Source organism: Empidonax traillii, unplaced genomic scaffold (genome assembly GCF_003031625.1).
Source record: "Empidonax traillii isolate 1590-97213 ecotype Southwest subspecies unplaced genomic scaffold, ASM303162v1 scaffold74:size2480735, whole genome shotgun sequence".
NCBI lineage: Eukaryota > Metazoa > Chordata > Aves > Passeriformes > Tyrannidae > Empidonax > Empidonax traillii.
The window spans coordinates 1,563,577-1,580,868 of record NW_020955267.1 but is presented as its reverse complement, the minus strand read 5'-3'; the positions used below and the strand labels follow the sequence as shown (position 1 = coordinate 1,580,868).

Sequence of the window (17,292 nt, the reverse complement as noted above, 5' to 3'; positions counted from 1 at the left end):
GGTTAGCACTGTGTACCCTCCCTTCTGGGAGGGAACATACTCACTTGATAAGGACTTACTGTCTTAGTACAATAAGAACAAGCTGGCCATGCTCTACCTGCTGTGCTAGATGTGATACATGTTGCTGTTGGGATACACCTGATCTGTCTGGCACAGTCTGACTTTAGGCAAGCCACGTTTGCCTTCATCTAATTTTCCATCCACCTCCATCTTTCATTGTTTCTCTTTTTCAAATGATATTCCATGACTTTGCATTCTGTTGAGGTCAGAATATACAGATCCTTTTTTCTCCCCTGCCCTCCTCCCAAGTCAGACCACATATGGTCTGCTATAGCTTGGAGATGTCCAGCAGTTTTATCTGCTGCTTTCAAACACTTGGGAGTCACAGTCTTGCAGAGAGTAACTACAGCCATCAGCTACTGTTGAGGCTGTTCAGCAGTTTCACAGAGGTCCACGGCAGATGCACAGCCCTTCTATTCAGGTTCCATAGATGCTGACTGTAGCAGCTCAAGTGTATGTTCTGCTACACAGCTGATTCACCCTGAGGTTTTTCTCATCCCACATAGCATCCTTTTCCCAGCTGTTTCCTGAGCCCTGTTCCCCGGACTCCACCACCCGCACTGTGCAGTCTCAGCTGTAAGAGCAAAACTGGTAGGCAGGGCCTTGGCAATTGAAGACTGGATCCTTGTGTTCTGACTGTGTCCATCTCTGGCCATGGACTGACCCAAATGTCAGGTGTATCTGTGGAACCCAGCTACCTACTGGCATGCTGCTCCCAGGCATGGTTAACATTTTTAAGGAACAGTCAGTCTTCGAGTCTATCTGTGCCAAAGCTCAGGACCTGATATAATTAAGGGGTCAGGTCAACTACACTGAGTATCAGGAGATCCTTCCCTTCTGCCCCACCAAATCCTCTGGGCAGCTGTGGCGTCGGCACACATTGCCCTTGCTTATGCTGTGTGGCTTTCTCCCCAGGGTCTGCAGATGATGAAAGAATTGTGCGATTCCTGGAGCTGGCTGGGCTGGTGAGTCACCAGTAGTGCTGCTGCCTTCTTTCCTGATGCTGCCAGTGAGGGGAAAAAGGGAGGATTTTTTTGTGGCAGCACAGCATGACTGTGTGTTGGACTTCTGTGGGGACATGGTCTGTCTGTAGCTGGGGCAGGACTGTCTATGGGACAGGAAGAGGAGGGATATGGAGCAACTTCAGCTCAAGTGGGGAAAGCGAGACTAGCAGGAAAGGAGTGGTTGTGCTCAGAGCCATGGGCTGACAGGGTTGGCAACTATGTTCACAAGTCTGCTGTGCTCTCTGCAGACTGATTTGCTGGCAAGGGCTGGAGGACTGGATGAGCAGGTGGACTGGAACTGGTAAGGGAGCTCACTATCTGCATGAATTTGGCTGATTTCTTTGAGTGGGGAACACTTTTAAGCAGCATGAGGCGGGGCACAAGGGATATAGGGACAGTTGATTGTTGGTGTCTCTGTTATCAGAAGCCATATGATTTTCAGCAAACAAGTTCTATTTCTTGTGTGAGGTATTGAATTTTGACCCTGCTGCAGGTATGACATCCTGTCTCCAGGGGAGATGCAGAGACTCTCATTTGCACGGCTCTTCTACCTCCAGCCAAAATATGCAGGTGAGTGACTGACTATGAAAAAAAAGGGGGAGGGGAAGGCGGGATGTCTGGTGTAAAGAGAAGCTGGTACAGAGAAATTTACGAAATCCCTTGTTTGCTAGGAGCATGGTTCGCCTTGGCCATTATTTTAGCAGCATAGCACGCAGAGGATTCAGTTGTGAAAATATTTCATTGTTTGTGTGGAGGGTGGTAAATCAAGAAGCTGTATATAAGACATAGTCTTCTTAGGGAATTAGTGATTAATATTATTCGTCCAGGTCCAATGGCACCTGTTCAATGGCATGCTCACTAGTTGCTATGTAAAGAAGTGTTTATGCTGGGGAGTGTGGTGGCAGCTGCCATATCTGAAGCTCACAAACATCTGTAGGGTTGTGGAATCAATATGGGAAACTTAGTCATGACATGGCAAAGAAAGACAAGAACCAGTGGAGAAATGGTCCTGAGGGATCACAGAAGCATCTGTGATTAGCTGATGGGGCCAGTTCCTTACTCTCTGCTGGCTGTTGGAGGACTTGCCATGAGAGCCAGGGTGGATGTGGGTGAAGAGAGCCAGTGTCAGTAGCAGGCAGCCACAGGTAAGTAACTCTCTTTCCCTTGAAGCCTGTGGAACAGCTCAGTGCTGTCTGGGCAAAAGGAACCTGAGGATTGCAAACTAAAAGCTGTAGAGACAATGTAAAACAAATTGAACTTTTCTTCCCCAGATTTGTAGTATTTGCCCTTAACAGTCAGGAAGGTGCCACAGGCCATTCTGGGAGCTCCATGTGCGGTGTGCTGGAAGAGTGCACTGGCTGCTGCTCAGCTTAGCACTCTGGCATGTGGCTTGCCTTAAGAAGACCATGTCTTGGCTTTTTCACTGGGGGTGAGGCAGTGGCTGGCAGCTGTTGAGGGAGAGGAATGAGGGGAACAGTGCAGTTTGGATGGATTCAAGGACTTGAGGGGAAGGACAGCTTTCACAATTGACTGACAACAGCTGTGCTAGAGGAATACCAGAGACCTTAGGCTTTTCCTCCTTGCCTTCTGCAGATGCTCTTGGTGAACTCCAGTTAATAAGTGAAATGTTCTTGGCAGTTGCTGCTCTTTTGCCTAGGGGAGATGTCTGGCTGGGAGAGGATTTGTGGGGCTTACGACTTCTCTTTCAGTGCTAGATGAAGCCACCAGTGCCTTGACAGAAGAGGTGGAGCATGAACTGTATCGTCTGTGCCTTCAGCTGGGCATGACGCTGATCAGCGTGGGACACAGACCCAGCCTGGAAAAGGTGAGACAGGGAGACAGCATTCCGTGCCTCCCTAGTGGTGGCAAGACAGAGGAGGTAGAGAGGGTCTCTGGCAAGCAGAGGGGAGTGACTAACGCTGGCATATGTCACTGTGGGAGGACATGCTCTTGTAGAGACATCCCTCAACATTGTGTTACTGAATTACAGTTCCACAGCTGGATTTTGAAACTTCATGGGGAGGGGAGATGGGAGCTCACTCGATGCGAGAAGATGAAGCGTCTCCCTGCTGGGGAAGCACTCTGAAAAACATGCCCTTGCCTGGCCAGACGCAGAACCTGCACATCTGGGAGAGCTCTCAATAGTAGACATGGAGATACCAAGCCAGCAGCTGTCAACTTATGATTCAAACAGTGGAAGACCAATTCTGGATTTTGCTGATGGACACAGAGCATGTCAGAACTCACGGTGTGGGGTTCTGTCAGGAGCAGACAGCTATGCCATCCTTCTCCTGGCCTCCTTCTGCCTCCCTGACTCTCATATGGGAGTGAGCTGCTAGACTGCCCAAAGAGAAGATGCTGCCTGATGGCCAGAGGAACTTCCACTTTGTCCAGGATGCAGTGGTGCGAGGCTAGGAGGCAGCCTCCTTTTCTGCCCTCTGTGCCTTTCTGGGAGCTTTGTCTTTCATGCACAGCTCTGCAGAACAGATTTATGTACCTTGTGGCTCTGTTGAGGGTTATGTTCCTCAGAAGGAGCCAAGGGATGCACTGTAAGGGGAGGAGAATGCTAGCACAGAGAAGGGGTGTGTCTCTGCTCTCCTTATGACACATGGCTATAGGTAAAAGGAACATTTTTGCATTAAAATATGCGGCCTGTTTTAAAACTATTTTTATGGAGAAGAGTAAATATTTGTTAACTAGACTGCTGGATGTTTACTTTCTGGGGTTTGCTTTGGAGGAGATGCTTGTATGGTCCTGGGCTAGACTGGCTGAAGAGCAGAGCAGGGGTAGGAGTAATATACCTATCCAGCACTGGCAATCTTGCCCTGCTGCTCTCTCCACAGCTACTGCAAAGCACAAGGAACCCTAAGGAGGGCTTTTGGCCCTCCCTAGGGTAGGAATCACAGCTTGTCTCCCTTTACTGTTCTTCCTGTGATGAGTCGTGTTCTCTCACCTGCCTCACATGTGCGTGTGGAGGCAGGTTTTCAGGGCCTCTGTTGTGAAGAGGTCACTCCGAGACTGCAGTGGAGGTGTGGTCTCGGAGCACTTACTGGCCACCACTTGCTTAGTGGCAATTCTGGATGTTTCCCTAGTTTTACAGGGAAGGTGGAGGAGGTGGCTGCTGGCAGAGCCAAGCTAGTAGCCCTTCTGCCCCTCCACCAGGTGCTTGCGTCCCTCTATGATCTGCTGCACGGCTTCATGGTCATCCAGTGTGGTTAGGTCCCCAAGCTCACTGGCCTTGTCCTCCACAATTTTCCGTAGCACCCGACGCATAATCTTACCCGAGCGTGTCTTGGGCAGCCGGTGTGTGACCTGTGATGGGGAGGAGCAGAGATAAGGCTGAGGGAAAGGGGTTGGCTAAGCTGCCAGGGTGCTGGAGCAGCCTGCGTGTGTTACCTGAACGTAATCTGGAGCTGCGTACTTAGCAATCTTCTTGGAGATGAGCTCCTGTAGCTCAGCAGCAAGAGTCTCCTGTGTGTAGCCACTGTCCTTCTTCAGCACAACAAACACGTAGGCTCCTGGCAGAAAGACCTGAGGTTACTGAGCGCTGTGCACACCATGCTCCTGAGGGCCTGCCTGGACTTAGTGGCAGGAGAGAACCTCTTTGCTGGTAGCCTCTGGGGATGCCCTGTAGCCAAAGCTGTGAGTGCTTTTGACCACAGTGCTGCTGCTGTCGCCTTATGCAAAGCCTAGCTGGCCTTGTGAAGGTTGTGATGGCTATGCTGAGATCCCTGCTTAACATGCTGTGTGGTGTGGACACAGCGTTGCTATCAGTGTCACTTCCCACTAAAGTCCCATAGCCCCAGGCAAGATGTTTCAGGGGTAGGAAATCAAGCATCTTACCTTCTCCCTTGATCTCATGTGGGTAGCCGATGACGGCAGACTCTGCCACTGCCACATGATGATTCTGGAAGAGAACAGGACTGGGGTTTGGCTCAGTGCTCTCAGCAGGCTGGCTGCCACCAGGGAGCTGCCCTGACCTGACTTGGCTGCTGTAGCCCACCATAATCTAGAGAGATCAGGAAGGGCCTCAGGTGGCCTCTACCCTTTTTCCTTCTTGCCTCAGTAGGACTGCAAACACAAGTCTTTTCACCCTGCCCCTGATTGCTTTAGGCTTGAACCTTGTAGACCCTGTTCTGTGCCTATAGGTTGCTCCATCAGATCCCACAATCCTTACTGCCCCAAAGATGCTTCTCCTTAACATGTCTGGCTGCTGCTTTGGGATTCATCCACTTAGAGCATGAGCCTTACCAGGCTTTGTCTCTCCCTTACTGCAGAGAGCCAGAATGAGAGAGGAAAGGGTGGGGAGCTGTTCCCACAGGCAGGCTGTGGGTCCAACACTGTTCCCTGCTGCTACAGCAGCAGCATATTTCTGTCCAGGGATTTTAGAAACACCTCCCTGAGCACTACCAGTGTGCCTTTGCTGTTTCCTTGGATGGCTTTACCTCCCACCCACACCTCTTACCACAACGTCCTCCACCTCTGCAGTGCCCAGCCGGTGTCCACTGATGTTAATGATGTCGTCCAGCCGTCCTGTTAGCTGGTAGTAGCCCTTTCTGGTACGATGTGCACCGTCCCCAGTGAAGAAAAAACCTGCCAGAACCATGCCATGGTCACTTGTTGCAGTGAGCACATGTGAGCTGTTCAACAGCTGCACTCTCACCTTGCCCCGTTTTCCTCTCTGTTGGCACGAGGGCTCATGTACTCTGCGCCTTCCTCAACTGCTCAGGGTGAAGGTGCCTACCTTCCTTGTTAATCTTCTGCCTCTTTTGGTGCCTGATCTATCATCAGGCTCCTTCCCTCATTCTGCAGTGCGCTGGTTAATGCCCAGCCTGCCTCATCACCTCTTGCTAGGAACACTTTGCTCCAGTGCAGGTGCCTGTGGTCTTGCTGCTTCCCCTCTTAGCTTCATATCAAGACACACACACTCTGGGGCTTGCTCAGTGCCTCGGGGTGAGTGATAGAAGCTGACAGGATTTGCAAGAGATGTACCAAGAGGTCTGTGCTCAAGGGGATTGGGGGCAGAAAGACAAATCCACTACCTTAAAATGATGTGTGATCCAATGGGGAAGGTTGGTGAGAAAGACCCATTCCCAGGGCAGTGCTGTGGTATCAGGCCTGGGGAGATGAAGGGCCTCAACACTGAGGAGGGTCTATGGAAGAACAAAGCAGCCATACCAGCTCTCCTGAGTCCCACCTTCGTTCAGAAAGCCAGCAGGCAGACACAATCATACTCAACTGAACATATCTTCAGTGTCCTGCCACCTATTTTCCTTACCTGGATAAGGAGTCAGATAGGTTTCCAGAAATCTCTTGTGGTCATTGTAAATGGTTCGTGCCATACCTGGCCAGGCTTGTGAGATGCAAAGGGCTCCAGAGATGTTGTTTTCTAGAAGGATATTTCCCTGTAAAATGGTTACTTTTTAGTAACTATGGCTGAGGGTACTTGGGATGTTTAGTTATTGCCTGTTTTAACAACTCTGTGATGGAAATGTCAGGGAAGGCAGTGAAGAGGGTCCTTTGCTCCCCACTTGAACACGACAGGCTTAGTCTCTGCCAGCACTAAACTGCCTACCATGGTGGGATGCAGGACACCTCCAGGGAACTGGATGTTCTTGCCCAGGTACCTCACCTTGGAAAAATGTGCCAGGGAGCCCAAGCACAGCCTGTCTTGTCAGTGCAAACTAGAAAACAGTTTAATTTCTGCACTAGTTGGAAGGACAGCTTCACTGTTTGTCCCTTTCCAGTAAAGAAGGTTGCTGTCCAGCAGAGGTGAGCAGGAAAGACATGCTTACAGCTCTCCACTCCCATCAGCAAGTACATTCTGCAAATGTCTGGGGGAAAGTGGGCTGAGCCAGTGTCTGGACTGCAGGTTATAAATGTACCTTGTCATCTAAGAGGGCAGGGCTGATCCCAAAAAAGGGTCTCATAGCCATGCCTGGAAGGATTTCTGCTCCAGCATTAGAAGGACGGGGTGAGATACAGATGCCTCCTGTTTCTGAAAAAAAAGAAACCGTAATGCTCATCAAAGTTGGGAACAAGAGGAAAGCCAAGTAGCACTGCTTGGCTAGCAGCCTTTGCCCTGGCCCTGCTGCACATGGCACAGGCTGTGGCTGGGTTTGCCAGAGAGCTGAGAAAGGCTCTTTGCAGATGGATGATTGTGCTCATTTAGTTCAGCAGGGACCTGCCGAGATAGGCCATCAACCCCCCTGGTGTTTGTCTAGGTTAGCTTTAAAGGCCATTTCTTTCTGTCATGTTTAGGTGCTCCTGGGCCCTTACAGCCTCGCTCATACCAGTCAGTAACACCCGTTATCACTTGGCCAGCAAAGCAGCAGGTCAGTCCTAAAGCCTGGGAGAGCAGAAACTGGAACAAGGAGTCATATGCATCTCACCGGTTTGCCACCATGTGTCCACTACTGGGCATCGTGTCTCGCCAACCACACGGAAGTACCATTCCCATGCCTCCTTGTTGATGGGTTCTCCCACTGCACGGGGAAAGACAAGGGAGCAGAGCACAAAAATCAGGTTAATGTCACAGCTTTCCATGACCTGCTTGTGGACCCATCCCCAAATAGTGTAGTGTCCTGACTTTGGGGTCTCGTGTTGCTGCTGTTCTTGGCATTTGTGGGAAGAGGCAGAACCTGATGCCCAAGGATTTGCTGCTCCAGCCCATGCTGCTGCAGTTACCTGAGCCAAGCACTTTGAGGGAAGAGCGGTCATACTTCTTCACCCATTCGTCACCGTATCTCAGGAGCAGGCGGATGGCAGTGGGCGCCCCATAGAACTGGTTAATTCTTAACCTCTCTACTGTTTCCCAGTAGCGGCCTGGAATGGAAACAGGGCCAGTGAGCATCTACGCAGGTCCTCCCAGCCCAACACCAAGATAGAGATAGAGATAGAAAAGGTGAGAGTAAAGGCTCTCTAGCAGTGCCAGGACCCTCAGCCAAGTTAATCCCATGATGGGAAGGACTGAAGCTGTTCAGGAGCAGCAGCAGACCCTTTTCCTTCACATCACACAGCTCTGCTACTCTCTGTGCTGCAGGGAGGGGCAGGGTGTAATAGCTCCACTTGTGGAGAAGCAGCAGTGGCTTCCTAAGCAGAGGAAAATACTGGGCACAGCCTGCAGTCTGCTCCTGAGGCAACAAAGCCATTGCTGCATGTGTCCTGGCATCAGACTGCCTGCAGGTGTTGCAGGGTGCTGTGGAATATCCCAGCTCCTCTGAGACACCTCACTCACCAGGGTTAGGATGGACAGGAGTGCTCTCAAAAAGGACAGTGGTGCCACCATTGCAGAGGGGGCCATAGACCACATAGGTGTGCCCCGTGATCCAGCCAATGTCTGCCACACAGCCAAAGACGTCCCTGTCCTGGTAGTCGAACACATACTGAACAAGAGAAGAGAGGCAGTGAGGGGTAATGCCAGGGCCTGCCTTCCTGGCAAGGGGGACAACAGGGAGCAGTGTACCCTCTCTCAGCCCTAACATTACTGCATCCTTCTGTCTTCCAACCACCCCTGCAGGGATACTGTCTTCCTTCAGAGTTTTTGAAAACATCAGAAAAAAAAAATAAAATTAGGGTGCTTTATGAAGTTGCAGGAGACACACACGTAATTAAAAAACAAACAAACAAACAAACAAACAAACAAAAAAACAGCCAAATTTGCACTTCCTTTCCTTCCTTTTGCTGATATCTAGATGAGACTGATGCAAGTATCCTGCAGCATCAAAACAGAACCTTCTGGCTAAGGATTGTCCCTCTGTACTTACATGCTTACACGGAAGGAGAGGAGTTGTAGGCAAGGGCAAAGTGGTAGAGGACTCCATGAACCTCTCCTAGGTGCTTCTGGGCTCCTGGACAGTAAACACTCAGGAAACTCTGAGCTCATCAAGGAGCCCAGCATAGGAGCACTGAGGCAGCAAGCAGAGGGAACATGTGATACTTTAGCCCAGAGCAACCCTACCTTGCCCACAAGAATTGGAACCTCTCCACCTCAGCTGGATGAGTGCTGTCCTGTGCCTGCAGGCAGGTGGAAAGCAGAACAAGCTCTTCTTCCCACTGCCCCATTTATTCCTCGGGAAACCCTTGGCTGCAAGGCTGAAATATGAAGGAAGGATGCCTGCCCTGTGCAGGGCAGAACTGAGTGCTGTCAGATTGGCAGCAACGCATCCAGTTTCCTCAAGCACTCTCCTTCATTTAGTATAGGACAGTGACAGAAAGAAGAAAGCCAAGAAGGTAGCTCAGAGGAATATGTGTTTGGGAGACCCTGTCACAGAGCACCACTTGTAGGCGGATGTGCTCTACTGGGCTGATGGCCCAAGAGGGCTTCCCTGAGACTTTGCACTGGCTCAAGATGGGTTCATAATGCAACAAGGAGCATGTCTATTCCCTGCACTACCTATGAACTTCTGGCTCATGAGCACTGTGTGGCTGGGATCCATTACCTTGTGTGTGAGAGCCGCAAACAGCAAGTAACCAGCTTGGGAATGAACCAAGCCCTTGGGTTTGCCAGTACTGCCTGATGTGTAGAGAAGAAACAACATGTCTTCACTATCCATGACAGCAGGTTCACAGCATGCATCCTCTTTCATCATCTCCTGCAGGAAAGAGCACAGCAGTTCTCTCAGGGTCTCACAGCCTCCCCTGTGTTGCTTGTGCACCTATGTTGCTTCTGCACCTATGTTGCTTGTGTACCTCCCCTGTGTTGCTCCCCACACGTTCTTGTACACCTCTCACCTAAGTCTCCTTCCCCTCTGAGCACCTGTGCCACCCTGCTCCCCCCAAACATCACTCCTTGTCTCTGCACCTCCCCTCCCCTTGCTCAGCAGCCTGAACTCCCGTTCGCCTTGCGGAGCCGGCAAGTGCTTTCCTCAATCAGAGCAGACGTGCTGAGTAAGAGGCAGCTGATTTTACACTGTTGCTGCTCTGACAGCACAGCTTCTTCCAGGAAGCCTTTCCAGCACTAATTGCTTGCAGATGCGATGAGCAGAGGCAGAGACACTACTGCGTAGCTCCAGGGAGCCAGCAGAAATGCACAGCAGGGGCTCACCTGTTCAGAAACAATGCTTCATGCTGGATAATGGACACAAGAGCAACCTCACTGCCTGCTTCCTTGGACACAACAAGCTGCCAGCAGCACTCACAGAGAATGCCGGATCTGTCAGCAGAGCGGTATGTGCAGAGCAGTGCAGTGGCAGTCCAACGCTGAGTTCACAAAGTAGCAGCCCATGTGTGGTATGTTTCTAGCCCTCAGTCCACCCTGCTATGAGCCCTGACTTGCACTGCCTGCTCCTGATAGCACAGGGCTGGTAGCGTGGGAAGAGATACCAGTTGCCCATCCTGATGGCTTCTGGGACTGTCCTGAACTCATATGCAGTTCTGGTTGCCACTGCTGCTGTGGGACAATATTCCCAAATTGTGTTAATGCCAGTGAAACTGTCATGGCCAGCCAAGACCCTCTGTCCACCCACTGTCCCTACTCCCGGAACACTTTGCCTGGGGGAAGTGGCAGTAGCACCAGGCAGGCCTCACCTCCTCCAATGGCACATCTAGGGCTGTCATGGGAACCTTGCTGGTGGTCCTCATGGAAACCAGAACCCGTTTCACGCCAGGGCACTGCTTCACAGCCTGATCCACTGTCTTCTTTAGCTCAATAACCTTGCCGCCTCTCAGACCCTGGTTCACTGTAATCACCGTCTCTGACTGCGCTGCAGAAGACAGAAGAGTCATATAAGCAGCTCTGCTCTTCTCTATCAGTCACACAGCAGTTTGGCTCTACCATGACACTGCACCTCTCTCTCTGTGTCTCAGCCCCTGTTACTCATGTCCTTCATTTAGCAAAAACAGCAGATTGACATCTTGATTTTCCACTAATTCCTGCCTGCATCTCCTCACAGGACATGTTGTATCCTAGCCCTTCAGTCCCATGGATGAAAGAGAAAACCAGTTCATCCCATGGGCTGGAAGGTATGTAGTGAGCTCATGCCATTTCCTGGGTTGCTCCATGGCTATACGTGGTATCAGGATACCCCTAGATAGCCCAGGGAGTTTTACTCCGAAAACCTTTGCCATCCACACAATCCTGAGCCCCCCAGCTGCTGAATTGATGAGCTCAGCGCTGTCCCCCAAGGGAAACACATTACTTTTACCCACTGGCTCTTACCATCCCGGATCCTGTCTGCGAGGGACTCTGCACTGAACCCAGCGAACACCACAGCATGCACAGCCCCTATGCGGGCACAGGCCAGCATGCTAGCCACTGCCAGTGGGCACGGGGGCATGTAGATTGTCACCCTGTCGCCCCGTTTCACCCCTTGCCGTTTCAAGGTGTTTCCCAGGCGGCACGTCAGCTCTAGCAGTTCCCTGCCCAAAGAAGCAATGACATAGTTAGAGACTTTCTTGCAAATTTAACCAGTTTGCTTAAAGATGGGGGACCTCAGACTTATACACAGCTTATATCCCTACACTCATCACTCTGGAAGTCCATGGGAGAGCTGTAAAATTCAGTGGGAAGGAAAGGAGAAGACAGACTCTAGCATGGGTTTTTATTTGTGGAAAATAAATAAAGCAGAATGATTTCTGTACAGCAATGGCCACTGGCAATTCCTCTGGCTCAGCAAGCACACAATCAGCAAACAGCTGACTTCCACCATGACAGCCTGCTCATTTCTTACCAACCTGTACAACTGGCTTGACACACTACCCTGCATAGCTGGAGGCTACATGTGAGATGTTAGATATCTTCCCCCATGAAAACAGGGTCCTGTGCTTTGCTAAAGCTGAAAAGGTCAAGTCCTCCAGAGCTTGTGCCCACTAGCAAGAACAACAGCTGTAGGAAAGCACTGAGCAAAAGATGCCTCTCTGGAGAAGCATCCCTCCCAAAAACCACAGCTTGGATGTCAGTGACTCATTTTATGGAAGGGCTCTCCCTGCAGGGAGATTGGCAGGGGTGGATGGTCATATTTGTCGTGTGAGGTCTGGAGCCAGAAAGGACAGAGGGACTGGTTTTGTGTGCAGGGGGATTTAAGCAAATTCTGCAGCAGAAACTCAGAGAGCAGGCAAATTAATCTGGAAGGCGGAGACACCAGACCAACCCAGCAGGACTGGACGGGCAGTCCTCCAGAGAGCCAAATCTAGCAGCACTGCTGACGTGCAGATGAGAATGGGATTTCTCAACACACATGCAGCTGTGAATCTGGTCTCTCTTGCAGACCTGCAAGTTTAGACCACAGCAACCTGGCTGGCAGGACACACGTGTGTCTTTCCAGTGTGTTTTAGCTACAGGCATTGCAATGCTGCCCCAAGGATCTTACATCTGCCTCCCCAGCTCAGTAGGGACTCCTCAGGGCCCAGAGGATTTAATCAGGAGGTAGGCTCAATTTTCAGATCAGCATAAGCAAGCCAACATTCTGTTGATCTATCTATGTGAAGGGATGCTGCATTCCCTCACATGACAGACTTCAGCAGATCAGCCCTATAGATATTCATGCATGCTGCAATATGGCTTGTATGCTGAGAGGTAGTTACTGACCTGTATGTCACCCGTACTTCCTCTCCTGGTTCATCCTTCTCCCAGATTAAGGCCACTTTGTCTGGGGCTACATGGACATGACGGTCCAGGCAATTCACTGGAATAGAAAACCCAGTCTCATCAACAGAGAAACCCTCAGTACATCTTACCTCTCACCTCTCACAAAGCCAGCACCAGCAGTCACATTTTCAGGTCAGTCAGGGCTGCGTGTGGGTCTTCTCAGCAACTTTGTGCAACCTTTGTGGATATGAGCCAGCAGATCACAAGCACCATCCCAACCTCATTACACTCCTCACCACTTCAGTACCTACCAACCCCCACTATCAGTTTCTCCCTTAACTGCAACCTTACGTAATCCACAGCAGAAACTGCCTAAAGCTCCTTTGGAGGTCACATCCACAATGTCCTCAGCCATCGCTCCACCCAGCACTGCCTTGCAGCTACCTCTGTGGTAGTGGCAGTGCTTTAGTGGCAGTGCTCCTAAATAACAAATGTAGGACAAAACGAATCTCTGCACAGGAAAGCTACAAGGTGCACCTGTCCAAGATGGAAGAGAGCCAGGGCAAAGGCAGAGCTCACAGCCCCTGGCTTTCCAGGGACATCATAAGCTGAGGCTCTGGCTGTAGTTCTTCCAAGAAAAGTTTTCTACACTGCTGGCAGTTGCAGTTTTCTCAGAAGCCTTGTTCACTCTGTGTTTTCCTTAAACCTGCTACTGGAGTCATGGGATGATGCAGCAGCCCCAGTTTGCATACCAAAATGCTTTTTTCTCCTGACCATTTGTAGTTTTCCAGGAGAGAAAGAAACATACATGAAAGGGGGAACAATAAGATCTCAAATCCTAAAGGATGACTCCTGCTCTCCTTTCAAAATGGACTCCAAGACCTAATTTTCTGAGAGGTTTGTCTCTTATTTTGAACACTGGGACCAACAGCACTGCGAGCAGGACATAGTGTCACCAGCCCCTGGTAGCTCCCCTAAGGCAGTAGCCCCAACCCACAGAAGGGCCTCCCATGACAGTGGAGACTTCCAGTATGGCTCATTGCTCCTGTATTTTGCTTTCTGCAGATACATCCTGCCTTTGCTGGGCAGGGATGGCCTGGTGCAACCCTGCCTGCTGAATGCACAGGGATTGGTGCTGTTGCCTGTTGCCAGAATGGAGCCACTGCCCTCATGTGGGATCCACAGAGGCTGAGGAAGAGCAGCCTGGCTCCCAGCCCACTCCAATCCACCTGCAGCCCCTCCAGAGAGACACAGCTGCTACCTTAGGACAAGCCACAACCTTACACTACAGCCACTGTAGGGCCAACCAGACCTTTTGGGAATCCCCCTCTCTCCAACCCTTTAACTGTATGCTCATTTGATATGCTCCCAGGACTGAAGCCCCACACATAGAATTACCTGCAGGCACTTGGTGGGATCCCATGTCTGCCTTCCTTCTTACCTGTTACGTTCAGCTGCCCACCCAGGAACCAGGACACCCTGCCCTGGTGCAGATCACAGTCCTGGACGGAGTGGAAGGGGGTGATCCAGGTGAGCCGGCTCCTTCCTAGTGCTCCCCAGAAGGCATCCCCTTGATCCACTGAAACCTTGTACAAGTCTTGGTGGTCCTTGGGTCTGGAGAAGGTGATGGCTTCAGGCATGTAAGCGGTGAGGGGCCCATGGCTCCAAGCTCGGGCAGCCACCAACCTAAGTGGGCATCTGGGAACCTGAGAAAGAGCTTTGGAGCAGCAAGTCCTGGCCAGCAGCCTGGCCATCACCGCAGGGTACCTGCCTCTCACCAAGGAGATGGGTGCCTGAAGCCCTTCCAGCTGCTCAGGACACCTGGCCAGGCAAAACCCAGGCCCCTGTGCAATCTGTTGTCCTGGGCTAACTGGACACAAAGAAGCCCTCCAGCACAGGGAGCCTTTCTCCCCGCCTTGTTCCTCTCCTCCTCTCTTCCAGAGCACTATGGGAAAAAAGAAATTCAATCTCTTTGAGGGAGGGGAAAGGGGTGGGCTGTAGAAATATTTGACTGAAAATAACCTCCATGCTAATTTGAGTCCTGACAGCCGCTCTTGAACAAGAGCCAGGTTCAGCTTGTGCCTGGGCTCCCCTCAGGGGCCAAGGTGCCTGGGCCAGGCTCTAACAGCCTGCTGCTGCTCCTGCTCTCCCAAGGCTGCTCTGCGTGCCCAGACTCCTCTGCTTCATCCCCGCTCACCACCTTCACTTCTCCCTCTCCTCATCCCTATCCCCTGACTCCCCACACCTCCCCCACTGCAGCCCCCCAGTCCTCTGCTGGCCACAAAGGCAGCTTGGGGCAGGTCATCTGTAAAAGTTAGGTCTCTCTTCATGCTAGTTGTGAGTGACAGGACCTTCCCAGAATTAAGAACCATTTACTGCAGAGAACTAGGCTGTGTTATCTGGGATGGGCTGTCAGCTGCAAGGTGGGGATATTGTACCCCATCCCTTCCCACTGGGCCGATATAAGAGCTGTCCTCTCTGTCAAGCTGGGCTGGGCTTTCTGCCTCCTCCCAAACACTACAGGCCAGCTCTACCACCAGGTGTACTGGGAGCACCCAATGAGGCCACGGTGGAGCAGCGGGTAGTGGTTTGGCATGAAACACTGCAGCCCATCTCCTCACGCTGAAACCTCCCACCACCCACTGTAGCATAGCAATGCTTCTTCCCTGCCTCCAAACAGCTTTTTTTCTGCTTTCCTTTCCTTCAGACCTTACACAGGTAGGGTTTTTTTAAGGCAGAGTTTGGAGGCTTCCTTAATTTCATTGACCAGATTCACCTCCCTTCCTAGGGGTCACAAGAGAGGGGCAGAAAAAGGCTCTCCCTGCAAGCAGAACTATTCTGAGTCAGGTACACTGATGGGATGATCAACAGCAGACATGAGAGGTTAGTAGATCTCCTCTTTGCTCTTCATAGTGCAACACCACTCATGATCTGTGGAGCTGATATGTTTGGTGAACAGGTTGGACACCAGTATGGGGGACAGGAACTATCTGCCATCAGGTACACTCATCCCACTCTATACACTTGGTTTGTATCAGAGCTGCCCCAAGGTCGGTGGGTACCTACAAGGGTTCTGTCCCCTTGGCGAAAGGCAGTCCTGTGGGCTTACAGTCCCTCCACAAAGTCAAGCCCAACCAGCCTCATCATTCCACAAGTCTCTTGTTTACTATCTATGCCTGCTCTGCTTCCGCAGTTTTCCCCTCCCTGTAAGACATCAGGTTTTTCCATCTGACCATCCCCAGATGCCCTTAGCAAGGCAGGCAAGTATCAACTCCTGATCTGATAACTCAGAATAGGCGCCCACTGCTCTCAAATCAGAGCTCACCTTGCTGGAAATCCTGTCAGCGCCCTTCCCTCCCAACCAGCTCCCCTGCACTTGCAGCATCTGGCTGCTGCCTTGGCTCCTCAGACCACCTGGGCCCTGCAGCCTGCTCCTGGCACAGGGGCATAGCCTGGCCAAAGGTCTGTCTAGCACCAGGGCACATGTGATATCGGGTGACCCAAAGCACCAGGGCTGTCCTGGATGCTGAAGTGACTTGTTCTCTGGCCAGCTGTACGCTGTAACTTCTGCTCTGAGTACAAGCACACCCCTTTCAACTTTGTCTTTCACTGCAAAGGGAGAGCAGCACCCAAGCCCTGTATTCTGCATGCCTGGGAGGGGAGGAAGGCGCAGACCTTTTTCTGTGCTGCTTTGGATCTCCCATCCCTCTCTGGCTACAGCCTGACATCCAACCCCCTCTCAGCTTTGGCTGAACTCACCCTCCTTGAACATTGGTGACCAGACTCATACACAGTATTCCTGTTTAGTTTTATTCTTGCTCATATCTTTACAGAAAATGGCACATAAATCACAGATGCTGGATGACTAGAAGTTATTACAGCTCCATATCTCAAACACCTCAATACTGAATTCTTTTCTCACTGTATATACATTATTTACACCCCATGGGCTATCATCTAACACGTCAAACGACCAGGGGACAAAGACGAACAGGGGTTGGATGAGCAGGCTGAACATTTGACAGAAGAAGAACTGTTGGGAAAGGGTGCTCACAGCTGAAAGCAGGACAGAAAGGGGCACCTGGAAGTCACTGTCCTACAGCTTTTGGAGGGAGAATAGTGCCTTACTGGGATAGAAGGGTGATGGTACCTTGGAGTGGTTTTGACTGCGTGAGTTTGAATGTGCTTATATGGCATGTATGTACACGTTACAGGGTGTATCAGAGTGATGTGCATGGCTGTCATTCCCTTTAACACTCAGAGTGTGAGCTGGACAAATTTAAATCAATAAATACATTAGGTGGATGTTGTTGTCTCACCTGCAATAATGTATTCAGTAAATAATTTGACTATCTGGCCTCTCTGCAAGAGTGCAGGGCTTTGGCATTTGGGGCAGAATCAGTCCCAAATTGTCCAGCACTGCAGGAGTCAGCAACATGGGCTGGGGTCACCTCAAGTTGCCAGGTGAGACCAGGGTGTTGTGCCTGTGGGCTAAACCTGCCTCTCCTTGCCAAATAGGGGTAAAACATAACCGCCCTAAAGTTGCAGCCCCTTCCCCGCAGACTCCAGTGCTGGGCAGGGAGAGATGGGCAGAAGGTGCAAACTACCCTGCATGGATAGTCATCATTTCATGCAAACACTGCCATGGGCTTGTCCTGCTGTGGCCTGGGCCAGAGGCAGATGTGACGGCAAGGAGAAGAT

The 17,292-nt window shown here is 51.2% G+C and overlaps 2 protein-coding genes and 1 long non-coding RNA gene across 9 annotated transcripts in view; 2 read left to right on the top strand and 1 right to left on the bottom strand.

Moving 5' to 3' along the window:
- Positions 1 to 3,730, top strand: part of ABCD4 (ATP binding cassette subfamily D member 4) — a 15,659-nt gene extending 11,929 nt beyond the window's left edge. For 3 of the 5 annotated variants that reach the window (XM_027880753.1, XM_027880752.1, XM_027880757.1), the window contains 5 exons: positions 964 to 1,025; positions 1,313 to 1,365; positions 1,558 to 1,634; positions 2,774 to 2,889; positions 3,055 to 3,730. In XM_027880753.1, coding sequence (XP_027736554.1) covers positions 964 to 1,025; positions 1,313 to 1,365; positions 1,558 to 1,634; positions 2,774 to 2,889; positions 3,055 to 3,150 — 404 coding nt within the window. In that variant the 3' untranslated portion in view covers positions 3,151 to 3,730. The remainder of the gene's footprint in view (positions 1 to 963; positions 1,026 to 1,312; positions 1,366 to 1,557; positions 1,635 to 2,773; positions 2,890 to 3,054) is intronic. The other 2 variants (XM_027880756.1, XM_027880754.1) reach the window with 1 other exon arrangement.
- LOC114055990 (acetyl-coenzyme A synthetase 2-like, mitochondrial) lies at positions 1,574 to 14,818 on the bottom strand. Of its 3 annotated transcripts, XR_003570884.1 has the most exons (15): positions 14,033 to 14,811; positions 12,592 to 12,688; positions 11,224 to 11,423; positions 10,593 to 10,768; positions 9,506 to 9,658; positions 8,302 to 8,449; positions 7,752 to 7,889; positions 7,457 to 7,549; positions 6,950 to 7,062; positions 6,343 to 6,469; positions 5,530 to 5,657; positions 4,908 to 4,971; positions 4,461 to 4,582; positions 4,115 to 4,376; positions 1,574 to 2,512 (listed from the first exon to the last, which is right to left on the bottom strand). XR_003570884.1 is itself a non-coding variant. In XM_027880750.1 (14 exons), the coding sequence occupies exons 1-14, from the start codon at positions 14,343 to 14,345 to the stop codon at positions 4,200 to 4,202; spliced, it is 2,049 nt and encodes a 682-aa protein (XP_027736551.1). In that variant the 5' UTR covers positions 14,346 to 14,811; the 3' UTR covers positions 3,750 to 4,199. The 3 variants fall into 3 exon arrangements, 2 of the variants coding, with proteins under 2 accessions (XP_027736551.1, XP_027736552.1); XM_027880750.1 differs by lacking the exon at positions 1,574 to 2,512 and having other exon boundaries at positions 3,750 to 4,376; XM_027880751.1 differs by lacking the exons at positions 1,574 to 2,512; positions 4,115 to 4,376 and having other exon boundaries at positions 4,465 to 4,582; positions 5,523 to 5,657; positions 14,033 to 14,818.
- Positions 13,004 to 17,222, top strand: LOC114055993. Its single transcript, XR_003570886.1, has 4 exons — positions 13,004 to 14,121; positions 15,380 to 15,474; positions 15,551 to 15,641; positions 16,425 to 17,222. It is a non-coding gene; the product is annotated as an uncharacterized LOC114055993 (long non-coding RNA).
- Positions 17,223 to 17,292: the final 70 nt, after the last annotated feature.

Excerpts from the sequence above, each read along its gene's own strand:
- LOC114055990 (XM_027880750.1), bottom strand. The coding sequence starts at position 14,345 with ATGGCCAGGCTGCTGGCCAGGACTTGCTGCTCCAAAGCTCTTTCTCAG. Across the intron at positions 12,689-14,032 it reads TGGGCAGCTGAACGTAACAG|TGAATTGCCTGGACCGTCAT; the intron begins GTAAGAAGGAAG and ends TTTCTATTCCAG. Across the intron at positions 6,470-6,949 it reads CTGCCCTCTTAGATGACAAG|GGAAATATCCTTCTAGAAAA; the intron begins GTACATTTATAA and ends ACCATTTTACAG.